Source organism: Chelon labrosus (genome assembly GCF_963514085.1).
Source record: "Chelon labrosus genome assembly, chromosome: 12".
NCBI lineage: Eukaryota > Metazoa > Chordata > Actinopteri > Mugiliformes > Mugilidae > Chelon > Chelon labrosus.
The window spans coordinates 22,279,575-22,307,170 of NC_140345.1; the positions used below are offsets into that span (position 1 = coordinate 22,279,575).

The window sequence follows — 27,596 nt, forward strand, 5'->3', positions numbered from 1 at the left end:
ACAGAAGATGAATGAATAAATAAATTTTATCTCAATGTATGAAACACTTCTTGCATCAAGCTTCGTGCTTTGTATTGTTCACTCATTCTACCATATATAACTGCATAACTAATGACATGACACAATACTTTAAATTAGGACACACATTCATAAGATGCTGTTTAATTAGATAAAGACTTATCGAAAAACATGAGGAATCACCGGCTATGCTAACAGCTCTCCTAGCATTAATAATGTTTAATAGTCTTGCTTTCTACTGTAGTGTACAATTTCATTCACAGACGTACTCCAAAAGAAGCCAATTTTCTTGCTCAAAACCCAATTGGAAAAGAAAATCCACTTCTATTCGCACTAAAGATGTGCTCCAGAGATGTCTTTGTTTTGTGGCCTTCGCTGCTGAGCTCTCCGCACGGCTCGTTAAATTATACAACTGATTGCACATAATGTACATCTGTACAGCGGAGAAATACCTTTTAACGATTACACACGACGTCCCGTACTAATAAACAGTCCTAGGTATTGTTAGTTACATAACTGACACTTCTCCCAACAGTCTCTCAGTTATCGTTAATGGCAACCCGCGCCCCCCCGTGTATGATAATTAAAGCATAATGAGATATATGCTGTGACAATGACTACCACTTGACATATATCTTGCCTGGGGGATTAAAGCGGTGTTATTACACTTTCCGTCACTCAGTGCCGACCGCCGCCAAAACTCTCGCTCTCCCCTCATCTGTTTCGTGCTTAAAGAGTGCGATCAGTTAATGAGTTTCCTCGGCCTCCGATTAATCATGCTAATGAGCCCCACCCAGCAAAGATAATCAACTGTTCTCACCATGAAAGCCAATACGAGAAGGGGGGCTGGAGGTTGACTCGTGAAACATGCTTGCATCTTTACCTCCTTTCACCTCCCTCTACAGTTATCCTCTCTTTCTTCCCCTCTTTTCTTCTCCACTTCCCTGCCTCTCGCTCGCTCCTCTCTGCCCTTCAGAGCTCCTTATCTTCTTCCTCGCTCCTCTTTTCTCAATCTTCTTTCCCCATTCCCATTTCCTTTTCCCCCATCCTATTCCTCATGACTTCTTTTTCTTCTTCTTCTTCAACAACATCTCTCAATCTTCTCTCCTCTTACCTTTCATCCTCAGCTCCCTACTTCCTCCCTTCCATTATCTCCAGTTGTGTCCTTCCTACGCCTATAAACCTCCTATAAACTCACCAGTACTCCTTCCACTGGGCCTCTTCAAAAACGTCCTCTGGGATGGGATCAATCAGCACCAGGTCGGACACTTGCCTGAGGACAAAGAGAGGACACGCACTCACTCATATGAAGTAAGACTCATTGACTCAACCCTTGTCCACTTTACCCTCCCGACCTGGGATGTAATGAGTGGGAGATGGATGCCGTCATCCCGCCTGTCTTTCGGTAGATTTGTCTGTCCTGTGTCCCGACACAAACAGATGACCACACACCCACCCACGCGCGCACACACACCAGATCCAGAGGCAATATTTCCATCCGGCGAGGTGCCATCCACTCACCGCTACTTACTTTTCTCCCTCAACGGCGGCAACATTGCACCTGATTAAATACTAAATCTTTCATCCCTGGTGCGGGCAACTTGTCCCGTTAATCACTGCGTTGTCTCTGGGATGGGTGAGTTATGGGGGGTGATGGGAATGGACAGTGAAATATATTTGATGAAGTGCGCGTTTGAGAGGGACTGGATACCGTATGCTGCTGAGCAATTTTAAAAATTAACCAGGTTTAATTTTTATTAGGGATTTGGTGATGATGATGACACTTGAAGGTTGAAGCTGGTCACTTTTTAGTGTTACGCGTCCTTCTTTTAGCCACCAGCACTTTAGTTTATTTTGAGTCAGTCTTGGTAAAATCATCCTGGTAGTGCTGCATGCGTTAATCTAAAGTAAGAAATAATCCCCCTACCTATGCAGCATTCAGTCCATCAGAGTGGTGTCTGCTAAAATCTGAATTTTTAGGAAATTCGTCTTCTTTTAAATAATGAAACCACTGTAAATGTCTTATATGTATTAATGCTTTCAGTAGGAACAAACAGGCTTGTGAATGAACACCATAAAACTGTATGGCTTTGATTTCCTCGTGTGATTTGTTAGCCACAGGAAAAGTAATTTTCCAAAATTTTGCTACAAGCATGTGTGTTTTTGCACTGTGCAACACATTATTGACAAAATTACAGATCTTGTATTGGGGTCAGCATTATTTTGCCCTTGCGAATGATGCTAATTTTGTATCGACTTATTCCCTACAGTGCCCTGGAGGTTACATTTTATTGAGATAAATTGTTAAGAGTAATGGTGAAAAACAGGAAACTACCCAAGTTAACCCAAACTAATTACGTCAATCTCAGGTAAGTAGTGGATTTATTAACGGACCCAAGTCATGTGAGTTTCAAGTGTGCACAACCCACAGATATAATCCGGATAAAAACCTAAAATTCAAAAGTCATTCAGAACTGCAGAAGCTCCTTGGGTGAACGGTGAATCGTCTCCAAGAAGATTTGTTTCTGCTTTGGTTTAGGATGTAGTTGTACTCGTTGGCATAGTTACGTAATTGCAAAATCAAGGTAAAATCAATAGACGTACAGCTGCAGGGTGGACCTTCTCCTGACCCCTGGTTCCAGACCCACTACTTGATTTTTCATCCCATCTGCGCTCGCGACAAAATAAGACGCGCGCTGCGACGTCTGCGGAGGAAAATCGCCAATTACGGAAGCTGACCCATTACAACAAGTGCACACAAACAAACGCCCACACGCCGTACACACGTGCACACCTGAGCCTAAAGCAGCGGCGGAACAAGAGCGCTTTGTCTAATCTTAGTGATTCAGATGTTGTTTTTCCCCCCAATTTAAAAACAACTTGAGTGCAGCTCATGACAATACAGGGTACAAGACATAACAGCAGTTGAACTTCCTGGCTTTAGTTGGATGCGAACAACAATCTACTCCCAGTTTGAATCACATAAATGCAAATATTTTGCACAAGCAGCAGTTGGCAGATTACAATATGTGACAACAGCCTTGCTAGAAAATGGTTTTAATGGTTCTAATGGTTGCCTAGTTAATTAAGTTTTCTCTTCCTTTGTATGTTAAAAGTATTCAACATAAAATACAGTATTATATAATATTGTCGTGAGTAACAATGTTTGGGTGAATGTTACATCCATATCCACATGCGAGGACCAACAGTTTCCCAGCAGAACATTGCACTGTAATGAAACGATCAGTGTTTTTCCACTGTCAGTGGTTTTAATGTTGTGGCTGATCTGTGCATCTTTAATTGAGACATCAAATGCACAAATTATGCCCCATGTTTTCTCTACTTGCTACTGACTTGGACATTTGTCAATCAGAATGGTCTTTATTGCCACGTATGTTTGCACATATGAGGAATTTGTTGTGGTGGTTGGTACGATAAACATAAAGATAAGTCTGGAAAATGAGACAATACACCCCCTTCGGACTTGCGTTCCTGGTAGTTCGGACTTGGCAAGTTAGATTCTGAAGTACAGACACTGGGAGGGCCGGAGGACAAAGATCGGTCAGTCTGTAATTGGAATAGTTTTCTAGTACAGTTTTATTTCTTCTGCCCAAGCAAAACCAACAGAAGACATTATACATGTTTCCTGCCCGTGTCTCTGCTCCCACTGTACAATACTTACACATCATGAATGTGGCTGTAGAACCTGCCGTTGAGCGCACCGAGCTCGGAGCCCACCAGGATGAAGGGCTTGGCTACCTCAGCAGCCTCCAGGAGTCGGTGCAGATCATCCACCATCCTGGAAGACAGCGGCACTCATCAGTCTCTGCACTAAACCAGGACACGTTGCAAACTGGGCCAGGACGTTTATTTATTCAGCAAGGAGGCACCAGGGCGACCAACATGACAGATGATCACAACACGCCATCATTAGTGTCATTAATCTCTGATCTGTTCATTAATAGGGTTATTAATAGTAATTAGAGAGGCATTGTAAAGAAGCAGAAATCAACTAAGAACTGCCATCTTCGAACTACAGCAAAGACTCTTAACAACTGAATGAGGTCAGTAAGTAAGGTCAGGAGTATTTTTAGTTTTCTATTTAATCACATTTCAGATGTGGCACCAAAAAACAAACAGGGCTGCTGAAGCCCAGATGACTGCATAAACCAGGGTACTGCTGGCTTCCCTCCACAGCAAAGCATCACAGGAAAAACAATCACCGGCAAACTTATATCATCAGGGGGAGCATCATCATTACATGAGGTGCAGCAGCGCCTCTTTGAGAGCCATCTGCTGTCCTGGGTTTGTTGTGCTAATAAATCAAAGCCGAGGTGTCACGCCGAAATGAAGAGATTTCACAAGACTCACGGGGTTGAGGTTAGGTAGCCATCAAACTCCTTCAGATATTGAATTCTGGGAAATTGATTGCTTGCATCTCAAACAGGCGGCCGGCCGCTTTCTGGGCCAGATGCCAAGGTAAACTAGACTGCTGACTGTCAGCGAGCCATGCCTGCTCATCCCTTAGGCAGATTTAGGGCTTGACGAAGACATTTCCATGTCAGAGACGAGCCAGGGCAGGCCTGGGGTGTGTCCGGCAGAGGCCTTCGTGCACACATCAGTCTCTGGCTAGAGAATTAATAAGAAACACTGAACGGCCACTTGATTTAGGAAATACTGACTCCCTGTGGGAGTATCAAGTCTCCTATAGCACAGACACACAACTGAATTTGAAGTTTGTTATTGCACTGTAGTGCTGCAGGTGAATGTTGGATTGATCTTAAGTTTCTAGGCTTGCAATGGATCGTTTCATTGGTGCTTGAAGAAGGATTAATGACTATTTTGAATTGTGCAAAAACCAATTACTACCCAGCAAACATTTATAAAGTTTGGTCTAAATAATACAATAATCAAATTTTTCTATTTATTCTGGATTAAATATATCATTAGTTTTCCCCTCTGCCTCGATTTCTTTCGTTTTGTCTCTACTTATTTCATGTTCTGTGTTACGCTGCACCACATTATGTTTTTTATCAATATGCATTGAAAAAAAAAAAGAAGGTGCCAAGTTTGTAGGTTAACCAACAAAAAAATAACTTGCAGTTAGGTTGCATATTCTCAAATGTGAGGACCTCTGTCCTGTTTAATGATGAACTCAGTAAATCGAGTAGTGATTGGTCACTGGGGTGGACTGAATGTTCCGCATCGTACGGAAATACGCAAATATACAAAACCAAAGCAAACGAAGAAAGCATCTTCAGTTTTATAAATGCATGAATAGGATTTGATAAAATAGCTGCAAAAAAGACAGAAAGAAAATAAACCAAAGACAGAAATAGTATAATAAGAATAGAGAAAAGGAAATACGAGAAAATACAGAAAGCCCGAAATGTCCTGCAAACGGAGAAAACACAACTACATAATGAAACATAATATGTCTGCACAGTCACATTGACAAATAGTTTTTTTTTGCTTGAGTTCTGTCTATTTGCATGTGCACCCCGAAGCTGCAGCGTGTTATCTCCATGCCAGAGTACCAAACATTCAACTGATTCATTCACTGGTTTAAAGCTGCATTTAACTTTGGCCACATTTTACCATTCCCTGACATTTTTAGACTCAACAATTAAAGTTATCCTGTGATATTTTTTACCAATAGTATTGAGGACACGCACCAATCGCAAGTTGCTGGTGGTAACAACACATTGCACGTAGCCTATCTGTTACTTCAGCAATGTGCCAAAAACTAATGTAATGATGAAGAAACTCAAAACTTGGTTTGGCTTCGATGTTAAATACAGATTGGGTCACCTGTGATCTTCGTGCACAGCCTCTGTTTATGTTTACAACAAATGTGGCTTGCTATTATCCCTCCTCCTACACGAGGCCCTGGCACTTTCGTGCTGTGTTAAGCCACAATGTCCTGAAACTGACACAAACATTACAGTAGGTCACCATGGAAACTGAAGAGGTGCCATTAAACCCAGCCCAGTGTCAGACAGTGAAAGCTCCTCAGTAGACGCTGGCTTCCAGCAAAGAGCAGTAAACAGGACCCAGATTCACCTGCGCCACGCGCTACACCACAGTTCAGTTTGTGTGGCCTTCACTACATGTCCTTACATTTCCACACATTCATTGTACAAACTCAGCGACAACAGAAACATGAGCAGATGGCCCTGCAGAGGAAAAACAGTCCACTGACTCATTCAGAAACCAAATCGATACAAAAATACTTGAAGAGGGACATTGTTTCTGCAGTGGAGACTTTGTGCAAAGCAGCATGGATGATCGAAGAACACATTACCAAATATATGTCATTATATAACATTATATATATATATAACTCATTACAGTGACAGCCTGCTAAAGTATTACCCACCGTCCAGTTGTTGACATCCTCCAAACTTTTTCTGTTCCTGTTGTTTCATTCTGCATAAGTCGCTGGCTGAAGCCCAGTCCCATTCTGTCATAAGTGCAAACCTGAGCAGTGTGACAACAAGGACAAGACAGAGGAAGATTTAAGATTTAACACCGTGATCTACATAATGTACCTGCGAGATGCTCTCAATATAAATCCAGCACATGCCCCGTGTAAGCACGTTAAACATGCATGACGTCCGAGTGGCGCTGGAGAGATACAGATACAGGTGTCAACGATACACTTTGTTCACGTCGCTGCTTATGTGATTGAGTTGTTCAGATGTAACCAGGCCCTTCCCCAACAAGCCCGTGACCTAATTTGGGTCACATTTCAGACAAACAACATGGGGCAGGCTGTCAGCCTCAACTTTCTGCCGCGCTGAGTCTTTGTTGAGCAGAGAGGATGTGACAGAGCCACTGCAAGGGCTGTCCCTACATGACCCTGACAACAAACAACACGGCAGCGCTAGCAGTAGCCGACTCACCATGGTGGGTCCTATCATAATATGATTTTTACACTTATATGTTAATTTAATTCATGCTTCCTCACCTTTGTGAGTGTTGCAACATCCTCTTGGACATGAAACCAAATGTCGGAGGACATTCCAGCCGGAGCATCCAGTATGACTGCAGACACAGACATGTCGGGGGAGATCAGTTGAAAGACACAAACAAGACAGACATAGACAACTATGTAGCAAAAAAAGTGCATAACTGTTTTATTACCAACTGGTTTTCCTTTTCCTTTACACAAAAGATGCATCTTTTGACCCAAACCAACATCAATAATCTGGCCATCTGGATGTAAAAGGAAAGAAACGTTAGATTTGGCTTTGATGAGCGCTTCTCATTTGGCTCGGAGAACTTCATAAACCATCTGACATTGACATAAAATTAAACTTCAAGGAACAATGACTTTGTTGAGACTGCCATGTAAAACTACCTTTGGGCAAGAGCACCTGTCCTTCTCTCTGCAGCGATGCGTAGTTGAGGAAGGGAGGGATGACGATGATTAAAAGCAAACACTTTCCAATGTTTATGAGCACGGAGCTGTAGGACACTCTGCCCTTAGCTTCAGCCTGGCTGTGCAGTCTTTGACCCGGATCCTAATTTGTAAAGGAATAAAATGTTGTGTTAACTCATGCCTTAACCATGCTTCAGTAATGTATTTAAAACTTGTATTTTTGTATTTTAAAGTTCACATCCTGAAAAAAAATGAAATGCAATCGTTTTTTATAAGTAAGAAACCTAAATTTACAGCACAATCTTATTATTTTAATGAAACAGATATATGCAGAACAGAAGGACACTTCAGACAAGTTATGAATTCATTTAAAAGTAAGTTAGCTGCATAGAAGCAGCAGAAGCGTTAGAAATTAAGTACAGCTGCCAGGTACAGTTTTCATGCACCACTTTTCCTGTAAAAGCACAGACAAGAAGAAGGAGACTTCACCCCACACGCTCTTTGATCGCGACATCTGGCTTGAATGAATGCAACTTAACATGTTAGCTTTGGGAGTCAGGAAATGTTAGCTAACAGCACACAGTCACATGTATGTCGCTGTGTGTCAGCAGCAGCTTTCTGCGTTGCATTTACCTTTTTGTTGGCGTTCGCAGGTTCACTGCTTGACGCCTGAGTTTCGGGTCTTCTGCGCATTTTGAAATGTAGAAATTACGAAGTATTATGACAGCATGAGTGTAAACTGTATACAATGAATGGAATCGCTGTGGTAACTTCCTGACTTAGTGGAGTAGGTACAGAAGCCGCCGTGGGACAAATCTAGTGCTTTAAGCTGTAATATCACCACTGCAGCTCTTTCATGCTCAGTCTTTTCACTTTTCCTTGCAGTGTATTCTTATGCAAATAATTTAATATAATAATACTAATAACAACAACAACAATAATAATAATAATAATAATAATACAATATGTCATATGTAATTATTAACATGCAATTATAAAATAAGCCCTTAATTTACTCCACAGTGGGGATAGTAGCAGTAAATTTTGTGTTTGCTTAATTTTTGTTTTCTTTTTGTACAGTAGGGTTTCTTTCCAGCTAGATGTTAGCCAATACAACCACTGGCCTAAAGAGGTCGCTGTATCCCACAAGCACATTCTGTTTTCCCCCACCATAATGTCCTCCACACAACAGCAAAGGCAGGATTAACGTCAAATAGACCCATAATCACAGTTTTAATGAGACTCCGTTTGAATATTTTGCGCTCCCGAATGAGCAGTGACCCTAACACAAACTGGAGGTCAACGGCTAAACATATGGAAAACTTAGACTGCATCTCGATGCAGCCGAATTGATGAAGATAATCAGAAACTGGGGTTGTGATTGCTGTCCCCTTGCCGCACTTAGAGCAGCCAATCAAGCTCTCATCACATATAATAACTTACTGATGGTGTGCAGGACAGCTGCTTCCAAGACAAGTAATTTATGCAAATTGGCGTTTTTATGCAGGCGTGCATGCGTGGCAAACAAAAGAGGGTTGCTTTGCGTCATCCAGGGATTGTGACATCCATACTGACGATATTCAGCCCCATCCACAAAGACTATACCACACTCCACTTGTTGTGAATGTGGGAGTTTGTCTGTGCTCCATGTATGTATTCTTGCACATTCTGGACACTAGAGAGACACTAAATAATAAAGCTTATTAAGGATTTAAGTTTAAGGCAATTCTTGAGATCCCAGATGTGTCAGAGGAAAGGTCTTATGAGACCTTAGTTTTGTCCTCATTCTGAATTTTGGGTTATGTGTTTTCACCTTCACTTTAATATTCCCCAGAGAGAGAATAAAGCCAGACTGCCAGGACTACTTTCCATTAAACAGTGTCTAGACAAAACAAAACCTCAACAGCGAGCCCTATTTAGAAAACAGGTGACTACAGCCATGTAGGGAATTCATTGCAGTAATTAAAAAGCCTGGCTGGACCAAAATGATGAATGTCAGGTATTGAGTCACTGCCAAGCTGGCCGTGTTTTGTTTTGGGGTATCCAGGGTTGATTAAAGCTAATGACGCAGGGCCTTTTCAGCCTATTGCTTCTGCTCCAGCTCCACATAATCAGGACTGAGAGAGTGATGGTCTAATTGCACCGCTGTAGCTTCTCTACAGTCGCCCCGACCATTGGCTTCTCTGTGGCCTGTCAAAACACCCAGGCCTTTCTCGGGCCGCCTCCTCTGGGAAATCAAAGGACAACTCCTTCCATCAATGATTTATACTTAATAACAAGATTTGCCCAGTAACAGAAAAAAAAACTCTGATGATGTATGATGCCCTTGACTGCCAGACTGACTTAACTTTGGTATTTGTGGTTTGTTCTACGGATAACTGGTGCAAGGTTCAGGGCTTTACAAATCTCTGACTGTAAAGCTCTAAATCAAGCCCACAGATTCCAGCAGTTATTGACCATTGACATTGCCACAAGTGACCGGCAACACTCCATCTTTTAAATTGGGTTAACGTTCTGTAGCAAAACATAAACATCTGTATTAATAAAAACACGTTTGTTGTCATTCGTCCTTAAAATGCTGCTATGAGTTGTAGTTGTGTTTCCGTGCAGAAGCTTCAAAGAAAAAGTTACGTTTGTTTGGGTTGAACAAGATATTTCCATGTCCTTTAGCGCCCAGAGAGCAAGAAGAGAATGTTCTTTGCAGCTTATTGCTTTGTTCACTTTGCAATTCTAATTCAACATTGCTCATAAACAACATCTGCCCTCAAGCCGCACGTAACATCTTCCTCTACACTCCTGGTGCACAGAGATGAAGAGCCATTCCTTCAGTGCCAGGTCACCTTGACACCATCGTTGCCATTTGTGCCATGTCTGGAGGCAGAAGCCATTTTTGAGGTGTTGCTTCTTCCCCCTCCCCAGTTGTGACATTCAGCTGAGTTTCACACATGGCATTTCATCCTTAGTTACAGGGCACGTTTCCCAAACAGCATATATAAGATGGGACAGACATTAAAATCGGAGAGCAGAGCAGAGTCTGAGTGCAAATAATAAGCTATTATTTTGACGTTTCTGGCATGCGTCCGCTCCCGTTTCTCCCTGGCTAGTTTCCGTTCTTTTCCCGGCGATGCTACTCCTCACTTTTGCTCCCTGCTTGATCTCAGCCCCTTAAAAATTGATTTGCTTAAAGAAAAAAAAAAAAAAACATAAATCACATCATGCTGTGGCATCGGCACACCGCAGGAGACTTTCTACATGTGCATGAAATCAAATCATAATTGAGATAGCATGGCAGCCGGATGAAAAGCCATTTCCTGTTTGTCTTATCTGTTTTGTCACATAGAGCAGGTTAACTGGGTGACATTTCCGCACCGGGCTGTCTGTATCACCAAAGGCCATCACCAAATGCTGCAGGGGCATTCATATCTCACTGCATGTCGGCTTGCCTTTATTAAATCCGCCTGACTGAACGGTGGCGTGATGTTCCACTGCACCGCCTTGACGTAGCACTGCTTCAAAGCCATGTGGCTGTCGGTCAGTTGATCTGTCAGTCAGTGAACCACTACCTGCCATATTATTAGCATGTTAGCATTTAGCTCAAATGCATGGCTTTTTGTCTCACTGAATTCAGTACAGTAACACAAACAGAAGATTGAATCATGCTTTAAATTGAAAATGTCTGCTTTATGTTGACTGTTTTTTTATACATATAATACACCACCCTGGGACGAGGGAAGAGGGAGAACACACCATGAACAGATGGCACCACTTCCTGTCATTTCAAACATGCCTTCCTTCAAACGACTGACTCCATTAAATGTTCTCTGTCAATTCTGGCTACACAAGTTCACAACAAATACACAACCAAAGGAGCAGTTGATACCAATGTAAACACCAAATGTTCCATGTTGTTGACAACACTACCCACGTGGCACAGCGGTGTGGCGGTTGGCACTGATGCCTCACAGCAAGAAGGTTTTGGGTTCGAATCCATCGGGCCTTTCTGTGTGGAGTTTGCATGTTCTCCCTGTGCCTGCGCGGGTTCTCTCCGGGTACTCCGGCTTCCTCCCACCCCCCAAAGACATGTGGTTCATTGGTGATTCTAAATTGGCCGTAGGTGTGAATGTGAGTATGAACGGTTATCTGTGCAGCCCTGCAATAGACCCCCCCATTCGGGCGCGGTTTCTATAACAAGCGGTTACAGAAAATGAATGAATGTTCTTTTGAGTTTTACTCAGCATTATGGGCAATGTATTCCAAGCAATTTCACTCAGACTCATTCGGATGAGACATTCATATTTACTGCTTCAGTCTCAAGCTAAATTAATTTGTGCAAGACTGTTTACAGCTTCATGACGGAATGTGAGAAAACACACACACACACACACACAAATTTTATTGTGCCCCTTTAACTAATTTCCAATTAACAGGCTCGTTGTTCAGTGAGCAAACAGGACTCAACTGTGAATAAAATCTCAAATGTCTTAACAAGCACCTCTCTGTTTTGTATATGATCTGGGCATGAAAAGGTATGCAGGTTTACAAATGCCCTTCTTCTGACAAACCAACTTATTTCTCAGGAAATGTGCTGTCTCCTTCATTTATTTATGTGTGAGCTCAGGGGTGTTCAGGAGGGTATGCATCACAGCCATCAGTCTGCAGCCCTCAGTCTTCAGACTCCATGCGGTGCTCATTGATTTTAGCCGCTCGCTGCTGAAGTGCACCATCGATCAATACAGTAACAAGTCTTCATTTATACTTGAGAAATGCTGTTTCCAACTCAGTGGGCACGAAGCTGGTGCTGCTGCTGTGAAAGCGGCCCGAGACGTCCACCTGTCTGTACTTGGCCTTGGGCCTCACCTGCCCGACATGACTGTACATCAGCAGGTCACGGCACAACAGCACATACGTTACAATACAAACAGTAACCGCAAAGAGATGTTGACATCACTGGACCAGTGTCATGTCTACATATACTAATGATGTTTTTTGCTTAACACTCACACGCTACGTGAAGGCCATTGCCTGAAAAGGAAAGAAAGATTTATATTAAATTGTGTTTACAGTCCACACATTTAATACAAGGCAATGCCCCAAGGTGTTGTCACAATGAGTAATAGCTTATTAAATTTAAAGATGTTAGCTACAAAAGGACTGTATCAACATCCTTATTAATTCCATGGATAATGAATAGGTACAGTTTGATGCAATGGATCTGAGTAATGTGAAGTTCAGTGACCTGTTTTTCTGTTTAATTCATTATCCATCTTTGCTATTACAGTATATTTCACTAGAAGTCTGATAGGATGTACAGTATGTGAGTTGCTTCTTTTTATATCTTTATCTATATATCTTTATATTTTTGTATTTTATATATTATTTTCTTGTTAGGGCTCAGACTGTTTTAACGATTTAACGTCTGCTCAGTTGTTATAGTAATTTTCCGCAACAACATCGTCTGAATTGTTCATCTGTTTATCAAACTAACGTGATTTAATAAAATAAAAGTAATTAATTTAATCAGAAATATCCGCACTGTGCATAAGTCAGATCAATACTGAAAGCAACCGCGAAGGAGAAAGAATGAATAAAAGCCTTCCCCGTCCCTCCATTGGTCCCACCACAACCATCCCAGACCTTATGGACACAAACCGCAATGATAGTCGAGATTTTATCACGGCAGTTGCTTGGCAGCCTAGTGTTCAGTACTTACAACGTCAATATGACGTTAAGAAGCCATATTTGTATACTGACACAATGAGAAGCTGCTAGCCAGCTGCAAGACCCGCTAGCCAAAAACGTTGAAGAAAGACATTAAATAACAGGACTTCTAGCAAGCAAGGAATATTTTTAGGTATTATCCTTGAAAGCATCCCAGAGTCCCCGTTTGAGTACAAGTGACGGCCGGGCCATTATAAGTTTACACATACGATTCGATACGAATGATACCATACCATACCATACAATGCTGCTTTTAAATGGGGTCATTTTAAAGGGTTCACGCTAACAGTCCCTCTGAACATCATCCTCTCGTGATATTCACAACCGAGATCATCCTTTGACTGTGCACAGCGTTTTCCCCCAGCAATGAATCAGAAGCTGATTCATGTTTAGCGTCCGACTGAGTTCTGAGACCGAGACAGAGAGTGCTCAAGAGCAAGCGTCTTATGTTTTATTGCAAAAAACCCTCACGTATGCATATGGGTCACAGAACATGCCTCCTGAAAAAGATTTGCTCTCAGTAGTTATGGCTTTCCATCTCTCTCGTACCGCTCCCAGCAGAGAAAGACGAGTGGCATAGGTTTTGTTCTTCAGCATTTTCTTCCAGTGAAGTTTTTTTTTTTTTTTCCATGGTTGCATTTGTCTGTTTATCTCAGAGTGTTTTGCCTTCACGCTGACCTGCAACCTGATTTCTGCTTATAGAGGAAGACACAGACCAAAATGAAATATAAAATTCCAACTCAGGAACCCGCCAGACCATCAGATGCTGATGTAAATATACATTATTCTCAAAACATGATTTTTCCAATGTGTAATGACTATTTAACACCTTTATAGTCACTAAATGGATGAATGAATGTTGTGTAAGTGTGAACGTGGTGCTGGGTTAATGGATGACAAGTGTGATTTCATCCAGGAATCTGGATCTGGTGCACAGGTATGCTCAGGGCTGAACAGACCGTATGTTTGTATGTGCATAAGTGTGTTTAGAGGTGCAGTCAGTGCACTAACAGGGTGATTATCCTATGCTTTTCAGTTGCTGCCTCATGACTGGATACAGACAATTCCCGACCAGCAGCAGCAGGAGTGGGTTGCTCCGGCTCTCTTCAGGAGAACAGCCAGAGGGAAGATTGTTCTGACCTCCGACCTCGGCTCGTGGCGGTGTCCGCCAGGAACCCAGGCACTCTGCATGCAGTCTCCAGTCACAGCCAACGTTGTTTTCCTTTCATCGTGTGGCTGCCCTACAGGATGAGGATGTAACACCTTTTTCAAAGAGAAGCCATGTTCGAGTGGGACACCGGAGACGTCACCTGCCTTACAGAGGCCAGCTCTACGCCAGTATGTTTGTACCTTTGTGTGTAACATGCTACAAACAAGGCTACTTTCCTTAAAAGATGAGGCTTGGCTGGTACCACAGTGTCAAGTACTTCCACCCAGTTTGCTTGTTTAGAGCAGCCGTAAAACATCTCTAGCCTACGGACATCTCTAGTCTTCTGCACTTTTAAAAAGTCTCACTTAGATTTTGCACTTATTGTCTGGTACACTTCTTGATTCTTCCTAGTCACTTGGCGCTGTTGACCTTTGCAGTTGCTGACTGTGAAGCTGCATTTAATTCACACCTTGTTTTTTCTTTCTGCCCTGATGCAGTAACGGCTGACGCAACGAGAGAAGGAGCTGCAGGCTCTTCATGAGTCACGAACAAGAGTCTGCGATGCCAAAGTCCCCCTGAACCTCCTGCTCCTGCATCTAAAGCAAAATTTACCGTAAGCCCACATCCAAACACCTTAGTCTGGGAGAATGGTGGAAAAAACTTTACCACAGGCTCTAACACCAGTATGTTTGTACCTTTGTGTGTAACATGCTACAAACAAGGCTACTTCCCCTAAAAGATGAGGCTTGGCTGGTAACACAGTGTCAAGTACTTCCACCCAGTTTGCTTGTGGTTTAGGGCAGCTGTAAAACATCTCTAGCCTATGGACTAGCCTGGGTAAGCAAGGCCCAAGATCAAAAAGGGAGAGCAGTCATGTCTAAGAAGCTCCAGCTCTGGTATCACCTGCCTTATCTGATGCTGGTCTTGACCAGCGTCCATTGCAACCTCACGTCTTCTTTTCGGAGTGCACTTCTCCAACCACTAGACCACAGCTTCCCTGGAAAGAGTAAGTGGTCTTTAACTGCTTGAAAGTTTTTAGCCAACAGCCCTTAGCATGCAGCTAGTAGCCTTTGACCATTACCTGTCACTCAAAGAAACCCCAACCTTAATTATGCATAACTTTAAGTTTTCATAAAATTTAAACTGATGGGGTAACAATTGTTTTCAATAGGGAAATTAGCTATAGAGACCAGAACTGTTTCTTGTAGCAGGTTGCAAACTGGTTCTAGACGCCAAACGCTACCTAGCAATCAAGTGTTCTCACAGCTTACTGCTGATATTACCACTTCATATTTAAGGACGTTAATCATTAAAGGCTTTTGCTACCTTCAAATGATGCCATGTTAACGACAATAAAAGTGTTTACAACCTGGTACAAGAAACAGTTTTGGTTCCTGTAGCCAATTTCCCTTTTGACAACATTACATTTTACATTTACATTTTATGAAAGCTTAAATGTAAGGTTGCAATGAGAGACAGGTAATAGTCAAGGGCCACTTCACGGATTCAAGGTTTAATATTTGTGGCATTCACTGTGTGCAGGTACAGCAGCAGTGAAATGAAACGGCAACAAGCCACGCCGTGCAAATGTAGCGAGCAGCCTAAGAGCTAAATTAAATAAGGAGAAGGATTAAAACAATGTCAGCTATTCCAAGCTGCTCCTTGTGGTGTCCACAACCTCATAAGTGGAAAGGCCTGAGCTCACGAGTTGTACTGAAAGGAGAGTGGAGTAGTTTTAATTACACGAGCAAATCTTCCTTCACCAGACATTTAAGTGCAAGGAAATTAGGTAAGAGTTTAGTGCTGATTAAGTTTTAGCATCACATTGAAGTCAAGGCCTACAACATGGGCGCGGAGACTGGGACCATTCGACTTGACGCTGAAAGCAAATTAAATCGCACATTAAATCTTGAGGTGAACCATCCATTTGTTCCCACACACCAGATCCATTTGTTTCTTTCTCTTGTGCAGCTACTGGATCACTCTCATCCTTCAGTGCATCCTAGGATGACAGCTCTCCCTCCTCCCTACTACAACATCACTCCCTCCCTGGCTGGGACTCCTGTTTGGTATGGTCCGCTCCTCCCCTCTCCTACGTCTCACCGATGGTAGTTTCTATTGGGAGAAGGTCAAATGACTCCGCATGTCTGCCCGTGTGTACATTCCTCCCACGGCGCACGCCTGATGAAGAAGAAACACTTCCACTGACAATACCGAACGTCCGAGAGTGCGTGTGCGTCCGAAGCGGCGCGTCGCGTTGTGTGACCCTCTGGAAAGTAAGTACCGACGCGCGGCGGTGTGCTGGTTTGTTTGTGCCCGAAACGCTTCGCTCCGGCTTTTTATTTGCGCGTGGCTTGATAAGTCGTTTCCTTATAAAGGTTTAATGTTTGCAAAGTGTTGTGTTTCCGCGCAGCTGGTGCAGCTCAGGAGCCCAGATGGTTTAAAAATAGTTCTTTGGGGATGCTGTGTCTTGTGACTCTTTCAGGCGGCTCAGGTGAAATTCAGGTGAAGAGTCGCCTCGTTCTTCAAACTAAACACACTCCGTCTTGTTCTGTGTGTACTTTATCTAGTTATATTAATTCAGTGCAGTCCCCTTTTTGCAGTTTCAGCTTTCTGGCCGTGCCATCAGCCAAGCCTCTGCCCTACTTCTTTGGCTAGTGAATTAATATAACTCCCTGTAGTAAATACTATCAGAGAATAAATATAGCATTCTGTGCTGAATAATATTGAGGCTTAAAAACAAAAAACAAAAGAAGAATTGAAACAAAACTACCCTAAAATACATTTAATCATGTTTACCTTCTATACTACACAGATCATCTGAGGTCTGTGTTAATGTGGGAGTGTGGAAAGTTCACTCCTCAGCAACTAGAAAGCTCCGAGGAAGGCAGACTTAATGAAGTGAGTCATCTGAGTGTGGCCAAAACTCCCCTCCCTCCCTCCTTCTGGAGAGTAGCATGCAGCTAAGCCTATTACACCAATGCATAATGCAATAAGGTATAGTCCCATAAGGTGCAGAATGAACGGCCTCCAGGGGAAGATGGGTGGAAGCCTGCATATTGTCAGAGCTCCTTGTAATCTCCTCTTATACATCCTCGTAATAATGTCCGTCCGGAGCTACGTTCAAGTTCAGAGCTGGATCCCCGTCCAGACACATGCTGGAGACCACTGATTATGCAAGGGAGTTCGCTCAAAGTTGGCGAGATATTTAAGGTCAGCTCAGAGTAGAGTAAGGCGCAGGAATGGCACAAATCGTAAAAATGACATAACTTGTTTTTGTGATGCTCATTTTCTCTGATTATAATCGCCCAAAGCGCAGCTCATTCAGACCTTTTTCTACCAACGCTACCGTTAATCCGTGTAAAAGCATTCTCTAAAAGGGAGCTGCTCCACCAACCGTCAGATCATCTGCAGGATATCAGCTTGGTTAATCGTCCGTAGGATGTTGGAAGAAAGTGAGATATGTCAAAAAAAAAAAAATCTGCAGCCTAATTGTGCACAATTTAAAATGCTTTAAAACGTCAGACAAGCAAGTCTGCCTTGGTAATATGGTGCTTTGCTTCGAGAGTGACTCAGATGTTCATTTAGTCAGTGGACGGGCAAATAACTTTTTTTTTTTTTTTTGAAAATCAATTGTAGCTTTTAAGCACAAATAGTAAAATATGCTAAACGCAAGCTTCTCAAATCATTGTAAACTTAGTATTTGGGGTATATAGACTTTTGTCTGAAAAGGCTGTGAGGAGGTAATTGTGCTGTTTTCATTTCCGAGCCTAAGCGATGAATTGCTTAATGAAAAAGTAATTTAAAGCCCTGCACTAGATTAATCAACAAATAGTTTCAGCTTTTTTTTAACAAGTAAAGACCAATTTAAATGTTAAGGCGTGGCAGTAGTAGTAATCTACAGGACATTTGGACGAAATGCATGAAATAAAAATCCAGCCCGTCATGTCATTGATAACCAGAACTGTCATTCCTGTAAGTGATATCAGTGACACACGCGCATGCAGACTCGCGTTGAGCGATGACTCTCATGATCAAATTATGCACGGTCCTGCTGCCTTTGATTAATCCCTCACCCTTCCATCATCAGTGAGTGCTAGCTGTTACCAATTGATTATGCGTTGAGATTCATGTTGATGAATCTGAACTACATTCACTTTGCACAAATCATCGCATGCACGCCGTTTTTAAAAAGGCACAAATTCAATTAGGTTGGCTTCTTATAAAAATGTTTCCTTATCTGTATTTCCAGCATGTCAAACTGTGCTTTTGTTGTTTTGTTTCTCTCTCTCTCTCTCTCTCTCTCTCTCTCTCTCTCTCTCTCTCTCTCTCTCTCTCTCTCTCTCTCTCTCTCTCTCTCTCTCGTGCTGATAAACTGAGGCTGAAAGGGCTGAGGCTTGATGTTTATCAAGATGGCCACGACAAAATTCGGCATCTCCCGTCTGTGAGAGGCTGTACAGTCTCGTGGTGTTTCAACAGCTGCCACTATCTCATGTATGCCTGCAAGCTCATTAATGCGCGAGCACACACACAGATACGCGCACACATCTCTCAGGTAGAGCTGAGAACCGCTGCGCTGCCCGGAGGAATACAAACACTGAATTACTAGCATCGCATCTGACTGGTTGCCAGGCAGTGTTTCCTGAAAACGCAAATTGAATTAGTGTCACTGTTAAGCTGTTACATTTCTGCTTTTCAATGAGCTGTTGCACGTAGCGCAGCCTGCTCTCACGCAGAGCTCACGGTGTTTGACCTTCCGTAATGCTAAGGTGTATTAACCGCGAGGGGCTCCGTGCAGATGTAAGCAGTCCCACGGGGGTCCTGTGCATCCTAAGCACTGCGATCCGTTGCAAAATAACTGGCCTGCTTAATGTTCCCTCCGAGTCGTGAGAGGGTTTTCATTTGTTCTCAGATAGTGCCACACAGCCAGCGAGGAGTTGGAATTGTATGCATTTGTAAAACACATGGTTCTCCAGCGGTTCTTTGAGAGCTCTTAAATCTTAACAGAGCAGACTGAGCCTTAAGTCTGCTTCTGTAACTGGCTGGTGCTAATCCACGCTCAAACCACCTCTTGAAGTCAAACTGTAGAAGCTGGAAAAAAATAAAAAGTTTCAAGTGTTTCAAGCTTAACGGTGCCACGTGAGAATGATAATCTTAAATTATCTGAAAAAAAGAAGGTTTATCTGCAACCAAAATCACTTTCCCTCTGATCTCCAGCCAAAATGTCAGCCAAGCACCACCCTTCTGGCTTCACAATGATCCTTTTGGTTCTTTTATCTTATCTTGTATGATGTTTCGAGCGCCTGAAAGGTATACAGTATAGTTTAAAAAGATTTACCTTGATCTGTGAGAGCTTTTGAAAAGAGTCAAAAAGGATTCAGGTATTGCATAGTCTGCTGAGGTGGAATAGCGTATTTGACTAGTTCACTCAATACTGTATAATAGCGCTACAGTCCGTTGCACATGAAACTAACATTAGCATTGGTTAATCTTTAGGTTATTTCCTTTGGGTCTGTGTTAATGTATGTATGCTAAAACTAATTGCACAGTTGTGTGTTGAATGAATTGCCAAGCAAACACACCCATCAGGCATAACATTATGACCACCTTCCTAATATTGTGTAGGTCTCCCTTGTGCCTCCAAATCAGTTCTGACTCATCAGAGAATGGACATGAGCCTTCTGAGGGTGTCCTGTGGTGTCTGGGGACAAAATTTTGTTAGTGGGGGCCTTTGGGTGATACAGGTTGAAGAGAGGGGACTCTGTGGATTGTACAGGCGTGTTCCAGTGCATCCCTCAGATACTTGATCAGTTTGGGATCTGGTGAATTTGGAGGCCAGGTCAACACCTTGTGCTGTTCTTCATGTTATTTTGCGTTGTTCCTTAACCGTTTATGTCCTGCTGGGGATGGCTGCTGCCATCAAGGAGTGTCATTGCTATGGGATGGGGGTGCCTGGTCTGGTCTAGGTGGGTGCTACATGTCTATAGTAACATCCATACGAATGAATTCCAGGTCCAAAAGTTTCCCAGCAGAACATTGTATTGTCACAAGATTGTCAAAGTTATTTACTTCTCCTGTCAGTGGTTTTAATGTTGTGGCTGATCGGTGTATGTTTGAGTTCCACCCTGGAGCAGCAATAAAACTGCCATATTTATTTAGCTTCACTTTTAAGTTTGGCATGATTAGTTTGTCACAAAGGGCACGGTAATTTTTTTTTTTTGATAATGTGGTTTTGCTAAACATCCATAAATGTAGGGAGACGGGCAGTGACGGTCTTGAATCCACAACAAGGCAATTAGATGATGACAAGGGCAGCGACACAGTGATTTGTTGCCTTCTGTCGTAATGCGATTTCAGCAGAAAGTTAATTTTAAAGCTTCCCAGAAATATGTTCCTCCATTATGGTGCTTTATGGCTATGTGCTGGTCTAACACATAGTTTGCAGAGATAGATGAGAGACTTCAGAGCAGGACAGAGCTCGTATGCCTCTTTGACCCTTTTTGTGAGGTGCAGTTGTGTCTTATGTTTTCATGTAGAGAAGGTTCCATTTATCCATAATGTGTTTACATGGCATCTAAAAGAAAACTGTGATCATGCAGCTAGACGGCAGGTCATTAAGTGGCCCCTTCCGGCTCTGTCTCGATTTGGTATAAGACTCACTTGTTTTCTTGCCTCTCTCTCTCTCTCTCTGTGTGATTTCCATCTCCTTTGTCTGGCTTCCTCACTGTTATCCCACTGTCTAATGATGATAATCTCAAAAGAGACTTACGGAGATTAAACGTCCTCTGCAGTCCTCTTAAAAAAGGTACAAGTAAACAATAGGGGAGGACGAACATGGAACGGTCGTAGGATGCGGCTTACACGGTGGCGGGCTTGGTCCGGGTCCATAAAAGCTTTACCTACATACAGTAAACAGTGCCATGGGACTGGTTGGAGGATTACAGAGGATTTGCTATGCTAAGCCACAGGAACCCAGCCCAATGACCCCGACATGTCTCCTCCTCCCTTGAGCAGAGCAACACACCACCCTCCTCTGTAAGGCCGGTCTGCACGGCCCATGGTGCACTGGGGGTCGATCATGTGACACAGATTGGTGATTATGTGGACAGGATGAAAGAGGACAGGCGCAGACTTGGGATGTTTCATAGAGTGATTACATTAGATTCATTCAAATTGATTTGAGTGCAATGCATCCTCTGCTCTGCTCAGTTTGATGTTTTTGTGATAAATCTGCAAAAATTTCATCTCAATAGCTGTCGGAGTAAATTAACGGCATGTTCTAAGTGCATTTCCCACCTTGTGAATGGAGTGTTAATGTGACAGTCAGATGACATACATCACAGAACCGGCACCACGTAACGTGATGGGAAGAAGGCGACGCTGTCGGCAGACTAAAATCTGATTTGGCCCCGTCACTTAAGTTGAGGGAACGCTGCCTTTGGTTCCACTTCGGGACACTGCTTGAAAGCTAATTGAATCAAAGCAAGGGGATGGGGTCATTTTTGACTGGCACTCCATGGGCATTTGTCTCTGTCAGCCTAATATCACACAATGAGGTGACTCAGCAGAGTGCAGTCCCCAACCCAACTGTGTACATGTCTTTAACTCAAGCTGACAGCGCTCTAGCCCTCACACATACCTTGCCACAAGCAACTCTGTTGGAAAGCTGAGGTTGTCTCACAGCTTCCCTGCACGCTCAAAAACAGGGATAGTTCAATCCAGGAAAGCAGAGGTTTATTTTGAGTAAAGCGTGAGCTCTGAACATGAGTAGTTTTCTTGGAATTACGCAGTCTCACGGGACTGTGCGGATCCTGACTGGACTTGCTTAACAAGCGAGCAAGAGGGTAGAACATTCACCTGGGTGTGAAGAATGAGCTGCTGCTTGGCCCTCTTGTCAAGATTCAAGAATCTTGCATTTATGTCGTGTGCAATGGATGCAGTTTCACATTAAAAGGTGAAGGAATTGAGGAAACCCGTCTACGACATTTTTTGTACTCTTGCAAGAAGGCTTTGGGCAATCATAATGTCTGTATTTGATTATAATGAAGTTATGGTAGAGGTTGTTTTATTAAACTTGTTTTAGAAGAGTGCTTCTGTCACTGTCCTGTCTGTATGCCAAGTTTGAAGCTAAGCCTACCCTCGGGCAAAGCCAAGCTTGCTTGCAAACCCTCCTTTTTAAGTCTAAGATAATTCTATCTTGGTCCCAGCTTCATACATACTGTTCTAACATGAGAGCAGCATCCGTCTTTTCATCTAATTCCTAGCAAGCATGTGAATAAACCTTGAATAAGTCTTCCTTTACATTCACCTTTCTCTTGACTTTTCCTCTTCTCATGTTGTGCCTTTGCTTTTTTCTGTGCAGATTTAATTCAAGATGTTCTTTCTGAAGGATGTCTTTTTCATGTTTTTATCATTCTGAGTACATTTTAAAGATGCATAGTACAGCACGCATTAAGGGTGCTGTACTATGCATGCTGTACTATGCTTTGCAATTATTGGCCGTAACCAAAATAGACTCGAGTCGTATTTCTATAATACCTGGACATATCTGGTCTGCTTTGCAATGTCCTGGCTGCTGGACCAGAGCAGCAGAACGTAAAGATCCAACACCTCCAGAGAAAGTACCACAGACTGGATCCTTGCATGCTTTGTTTGCAGGCGTCTGCAGCAGAGAGTCATCACTGATGAGTGTTTACCCATCAGAAGCAGTCATCCCTCAAAACTGGACAGCTGCTTGTTTTTTGGCAGGACAACAAAAGCCACTTTTCACCTCTGGCCCAGGCACAACAAGTCTACTTCTGTGCTCTGGGCACAAGAAGAAGACAGTTTTTAGTGTCTTCTATCAGCATACTGGAATTTAGAGGAGTAAATAGATGAGACTGTTTTTTTTTCTTCCTTCTATTAGCCTAGTGCTATTTATTTTGGTGGCTTTTAGTATAATTAAATTGGTGCACATTAAACTTTTTTTCATATAACAATGTTAACAGGGTTATTTGTGGTATGCCTTTATCTGTTACTTCTGTCACTTATCCATGCTCAGTATTCCTTGAGAAACTAATGTGGAAGAAAACACATTATAGGGTTTTCTTCTATTTAGCTGCCCAGTTCCCAGTTCGTGCCGCCTCCTGTTCCAACAGAACCATTGTATTGCCTGTTGTGAGCACACCTAGAAGGTGTTGCCGGGACAGTTTTTGAATTTGAATTTCAAAGACAGCCAGCCTAGGTGTGAATTATGAGTCTTAAGGCGTTAAAGTATTTCTTCTCTAACTTTATGCACCTTGCTAGAACTTTTGTATTTGACCCTAAGGTCTTGTAGCTGCAATCAAATCTCAGACATCCCTTTTACATGAAGCTCACATTACAAGCACATCTCGTGATGATATTTAAAATTAATTTTTTCAATGCTTTCAAGGCTTTCACAAAATGAAATCAGCTACTGTTACCTAATTTTGTGTTTATGGGAAACGGTACTTTAACAAACCTTTATGGCCTTCCGTGTTTAACCTCATTTCAGCGGCGTTCCCATAAGCATATAGGCTGCGACTTTAATATCACCCAGAGCGCGCCGGTTATAAAAGACGGAGCAGCGATGATTCAGGCTAAAATGAGCCTCCTGGTGCTCTGTTAGACAGTGGAATAAAATGATATAATCCGAGGACCTGCGTGCTAGCTGCAGGGAGCCTTTAAACATGTTAAAGTTATTACCTTTTTTGTCACATGTTCATCGTTTCCATCTAGATCCAATTACTGAAAAGAAGGAGAGGCTGTTCCGAACACGGCGCCAATACAAGAGTATCATTATGGCTGTGTGATGCTGGGACGCTAAAATCAAACACGATGAATCCATTATCCCTCTTCATTGAGGGAAAATTTTACACTGAGATTTTTCATTTGCAGGGAAAACGCTCTCACGCAGGCCAACGCAACAAACCCACACAGCTGACCTCGAGCATATTGCCGCGCTCCTTCAGGGGGACACAGATAAGATGCCCCTGCGACGATAACCCACCGCGCGCTGCTACCATTAGCCCAACGCAAACAGAAGACTCAAACATGACGGAGAGGGTGTTTATTCCTTGCCCAGTAATTGACTGAGCATTTCCATAATGACACTGTGTTTCCTGGCAGGCTAATGTGACCCCTATTAGTTCGGGAAACATACTGCAATCGGGCTCTGCGCCGCCGCATCCGAAGCCTAGGAATTGAACTGGGGAGAAAGCGGAGATGGGGGAGTGGAGAGGGGGGAGATGCAAACAATGGAGAGGTAGAGACAATGGGACAACCAGGGGACAGGAGTGGGAAAACAGAAGGGAAGATGAGTCATATCGCTGCAGTAAACCAGGCCCTGATTGAAATGCCACTGCAGCTGCATGACTTAGATTTATTTGTCTTTTTGGCCTGTTTTGGAATTTAAACCACCAAATACTTACAAGTTTACACGAGGCATAGGTTTCTCTTTACTGTATATACTCCTGTACTCTCATGCCATCTTGCACTCAGCGGTTAGAATACATGTTTCACCATGTCCAACTTTAGAAATGACAAACGGCTTAATAGTCACATCATCTGAGTTATGACTTGTACAGACCTTTTTGTTGCTGAGCGAGACCTAAAAACAAAATTGGTGTGCTTAAAAACAATATTTCAGTTGTAGCTGCCGTGAAGGTGGTCAGTTGTTTTCTTCTCTCTGTGCTTCTCTGTTGCGGTTACTGATTTAGCTTCGTGCAAGGCCAGCTAATCCTGCCCCTGATCAATGCTCCACTTCTCCTGCTCACACTCTGGGTTTCATCCAGAAACCAGCACGGCTGATATCTGTATCTATCCTCTCATCCTGTCAATCGTTCCTAAAGCCACCGTCATGAAAAACTGAAATTTACCTCTAAAATACTGTGAGTTTGATACAGTGAGCATCTGGCCTTGCTGAGGCTTGGCAGCATTTGGCTTGATGTGTTTGCAGTTGGCGGTTTTAACAGCGTGTTGCATACATGCTTAGCTCATCTTTGTATTTTTGAGAAACGGCTCCGTCAGCCCCGAGCCTGAAGCCGCCCGTGTTGCGCCGAACGCACTATCCCCGCGTCATGGTTGTTTTACGGTCGGCAGCTTTCAGCAGACCCTCGCACCGGCGATACCTGCTGTCACTCCGACAGTCTAAGGGATTCGCCTCAATCCATTACATGCTTGGATGCTGATGGTGTTTGTCAGAATGCTCTGCACGCCCAGAGACAATTAAGCTGAAACACAAGGCTGGCTTAATGAAGCTCGGCAGAAAAAACATCCTCCAACAAGGTTGTTTTGCCATAGAGAAAGCAGTAGACAAGGGCCACTCCTGTCGGGGAGAACCATACGGCTTCAGTGGTGCTTCACTGGGGTGTGGGTTCATGCACTGGCGCCATTCAGAAAGACGGATGAGCCCCACAAATAAGTTACCTTTAAGGTACGTATATATGCGCACCTGGGACGCGTACCTTTGATAATACACTAAAGGTCTAGTTTTTTTTTTGTGGGTTTAAGTGGCTATTATTAATGAGCTGTAGCATTTTGGGGTCAAATTTAAGAGGCCAGTGTGTCAGCAGGAGGCTTAGGTAAATTTAAGAGAATCACAGGCATTGTGGATCTCAACTGAATCTGCAGAATCAACCACATCTAGATTAGATTAGATTAGATTAGATTATACTTTATTTATCCCACAATGGGGAAATTCAACCGTTACAGCAGCAGAAAGTGTAATATACACCACGGAATTTAAAAAAATAGAAAGGCAGAAACACAATAACAAGGAAAAAAAATCTATCAAAGATTATTCGAGCCCAGGCTAATCTGGAGTTAGTCAGATAATAATAATAACTTTAATGATTCTTCCAGCTAACCGGGTTCGTTGAGAGTTTTTAAATCTTGGATTGCAGTATACTTTTGAAATACAGGCAACATTACAAAGTAATCTACATCACAGTCAGCTCTTAGTATGATTGGCTTTCGTATTTAACAGCTTTTCTTTTAATCCACAAGAGAAAAGGAAAACCTGTTCGCAAAGCCATTTTAACAAGTACACGTGCCACTTTCTATAATGCAATTTACTTGAACTGCATGCAACAATGATGCACAGTCCTACATAAAAAGGAACTGCATATGAAAAGCTTCCTGTTTTCATCACTTACTTTCTTGCTCTAGGGGTTACAGACCGGGTTTTGTAAAGCGTCTTGCGAGAGTTTATATTGTTATTGATGCTATATAAATAAAATTGAATTGAATTGATCTTGCGGGCCAGTGATAGAGCAAATTTCATAGTCTACTTTCTGTAACATCTGAGATTCCTCAGTGGGAAGCTGTTATTTTCTCTACCTAGACTCCACAGCGCTGAGCTTGTTACGTTACATTTATTAATGTAGACCAGGTCAGACAACAAACATTAACCTTGTACGGTTCTGAACTGGTGGGACATGAAAGTTTATGAGTGGATGTCTGCCGGAAAATAAAAAAAAATCTAAATGTTCTATCTCTGAACTTAATTCAGATATCATGAATCAAATGTTCGCAATGGTTACTTTCGCAAGAGACCATCCCCTAACCCGATCTGGGTCTATTTTCATTAATACAGTTTATGTTTTGAACTTTCTTTTCTCACACTTTATTGCTTAAAATAGAATCTTATCAGCGTGTTCCCACTTTAAGCCCGCTGGCAGTTGACGCTGGCCTCATATAATTCCACATACTGTCTGAATGCATTTCCAGTTTGTTTTCTCGGGTTGGTATAGATCCACGGAAGCTTGGAGGTTTGCTATTATTTTTTCTGAGGGGAGTGCTGGGTTTAGCGGAGCACTCTGTAATCATTTCAAAGCCCTGCAACGCTGTGACGAATGGGAGGATGAGTCACATTTTAGCAGCAATGGGAAAGGAAATTGTGCGACTCTTTCAAATTATCTCTCTGTGCTCCCTGGGCTCTGAATTTTCCCTCAGATTAGATAAAACCCTTTGCTTTAATGAAATGAAATATTTTACAATAATTGGCTTTTTGCTATGCGTGCACCTGCAGCCTTGTATTGGTGAGGTAGTTAATGAGATGCCATAGTGGTATGAAACGTTTTTGATGTAAAGAAAGAACCTGTATGTTTGTGTGTGTGATGTACTGCTGTGAAGTCGCTCAGTACGCCGTTTTGGTGATATGTCAACAACTGGCAAATGAGATGTTATAATATTTAGTTTTCATGGTACGCAGAGGATGAGCCATAACAACGCTGAGGATAACCTAACCATGAGAGGAGGAGAAAACATTGGCCTTACATCGGAAACTCTGTTTTTCTGTGTCTGCGACTACAGACTGTGTGTGCT

At 42.7% G+C, this 27,596-nt stretch overlaps 1 protein-coding gene across 2 annotated transcripts in view; it reads right to left on the reverse strand.

The window, feature by feature from the left end:
* LOC311497309 (uncharacterized protein) overlaps positions 1-8,289 on the reverse strand; it is a 26,398-nt gene extending 18,109 nt beyond the window's left edge. For both annotated transcript variants that reach the window (XM_084557572.1, XM_084557571.1), the window contains exons 1-7: positions 8,036-8,289; positions 7,382-7,544; positions 7,165-7,236; positions 6,989-7,065; positions 6,398-6,498; positions 3,701-3,817; positions 1,217-1,291 (exon numbers count right to left, since the gene is read on the reverse strand). In XM_084557572.1, the coding sequence (XP_084413698.1) occupies positions 1,217-1,291; positions 3,701-3,817; positions 6,398-6,498; positions 6,989-7,065; positions 7,165-7,236; positions 7,382-7,544; positions 8,036-8,095 (665 nt within the window). In that variant the 5' untranslated portion in view covers positions 8,096-8,289. The remainder of the gene's footprint in view (positions 1-1,216; positions 1,292-3,700; positions 3,818-6,397; positions 6,499-6,988; positions 7,066-7,164; positions 7,237-7,381; positions 7,545-8,035) is intronic.
* Positions 8,290-27,596: the final 19,307 nt, after the last annotated feature.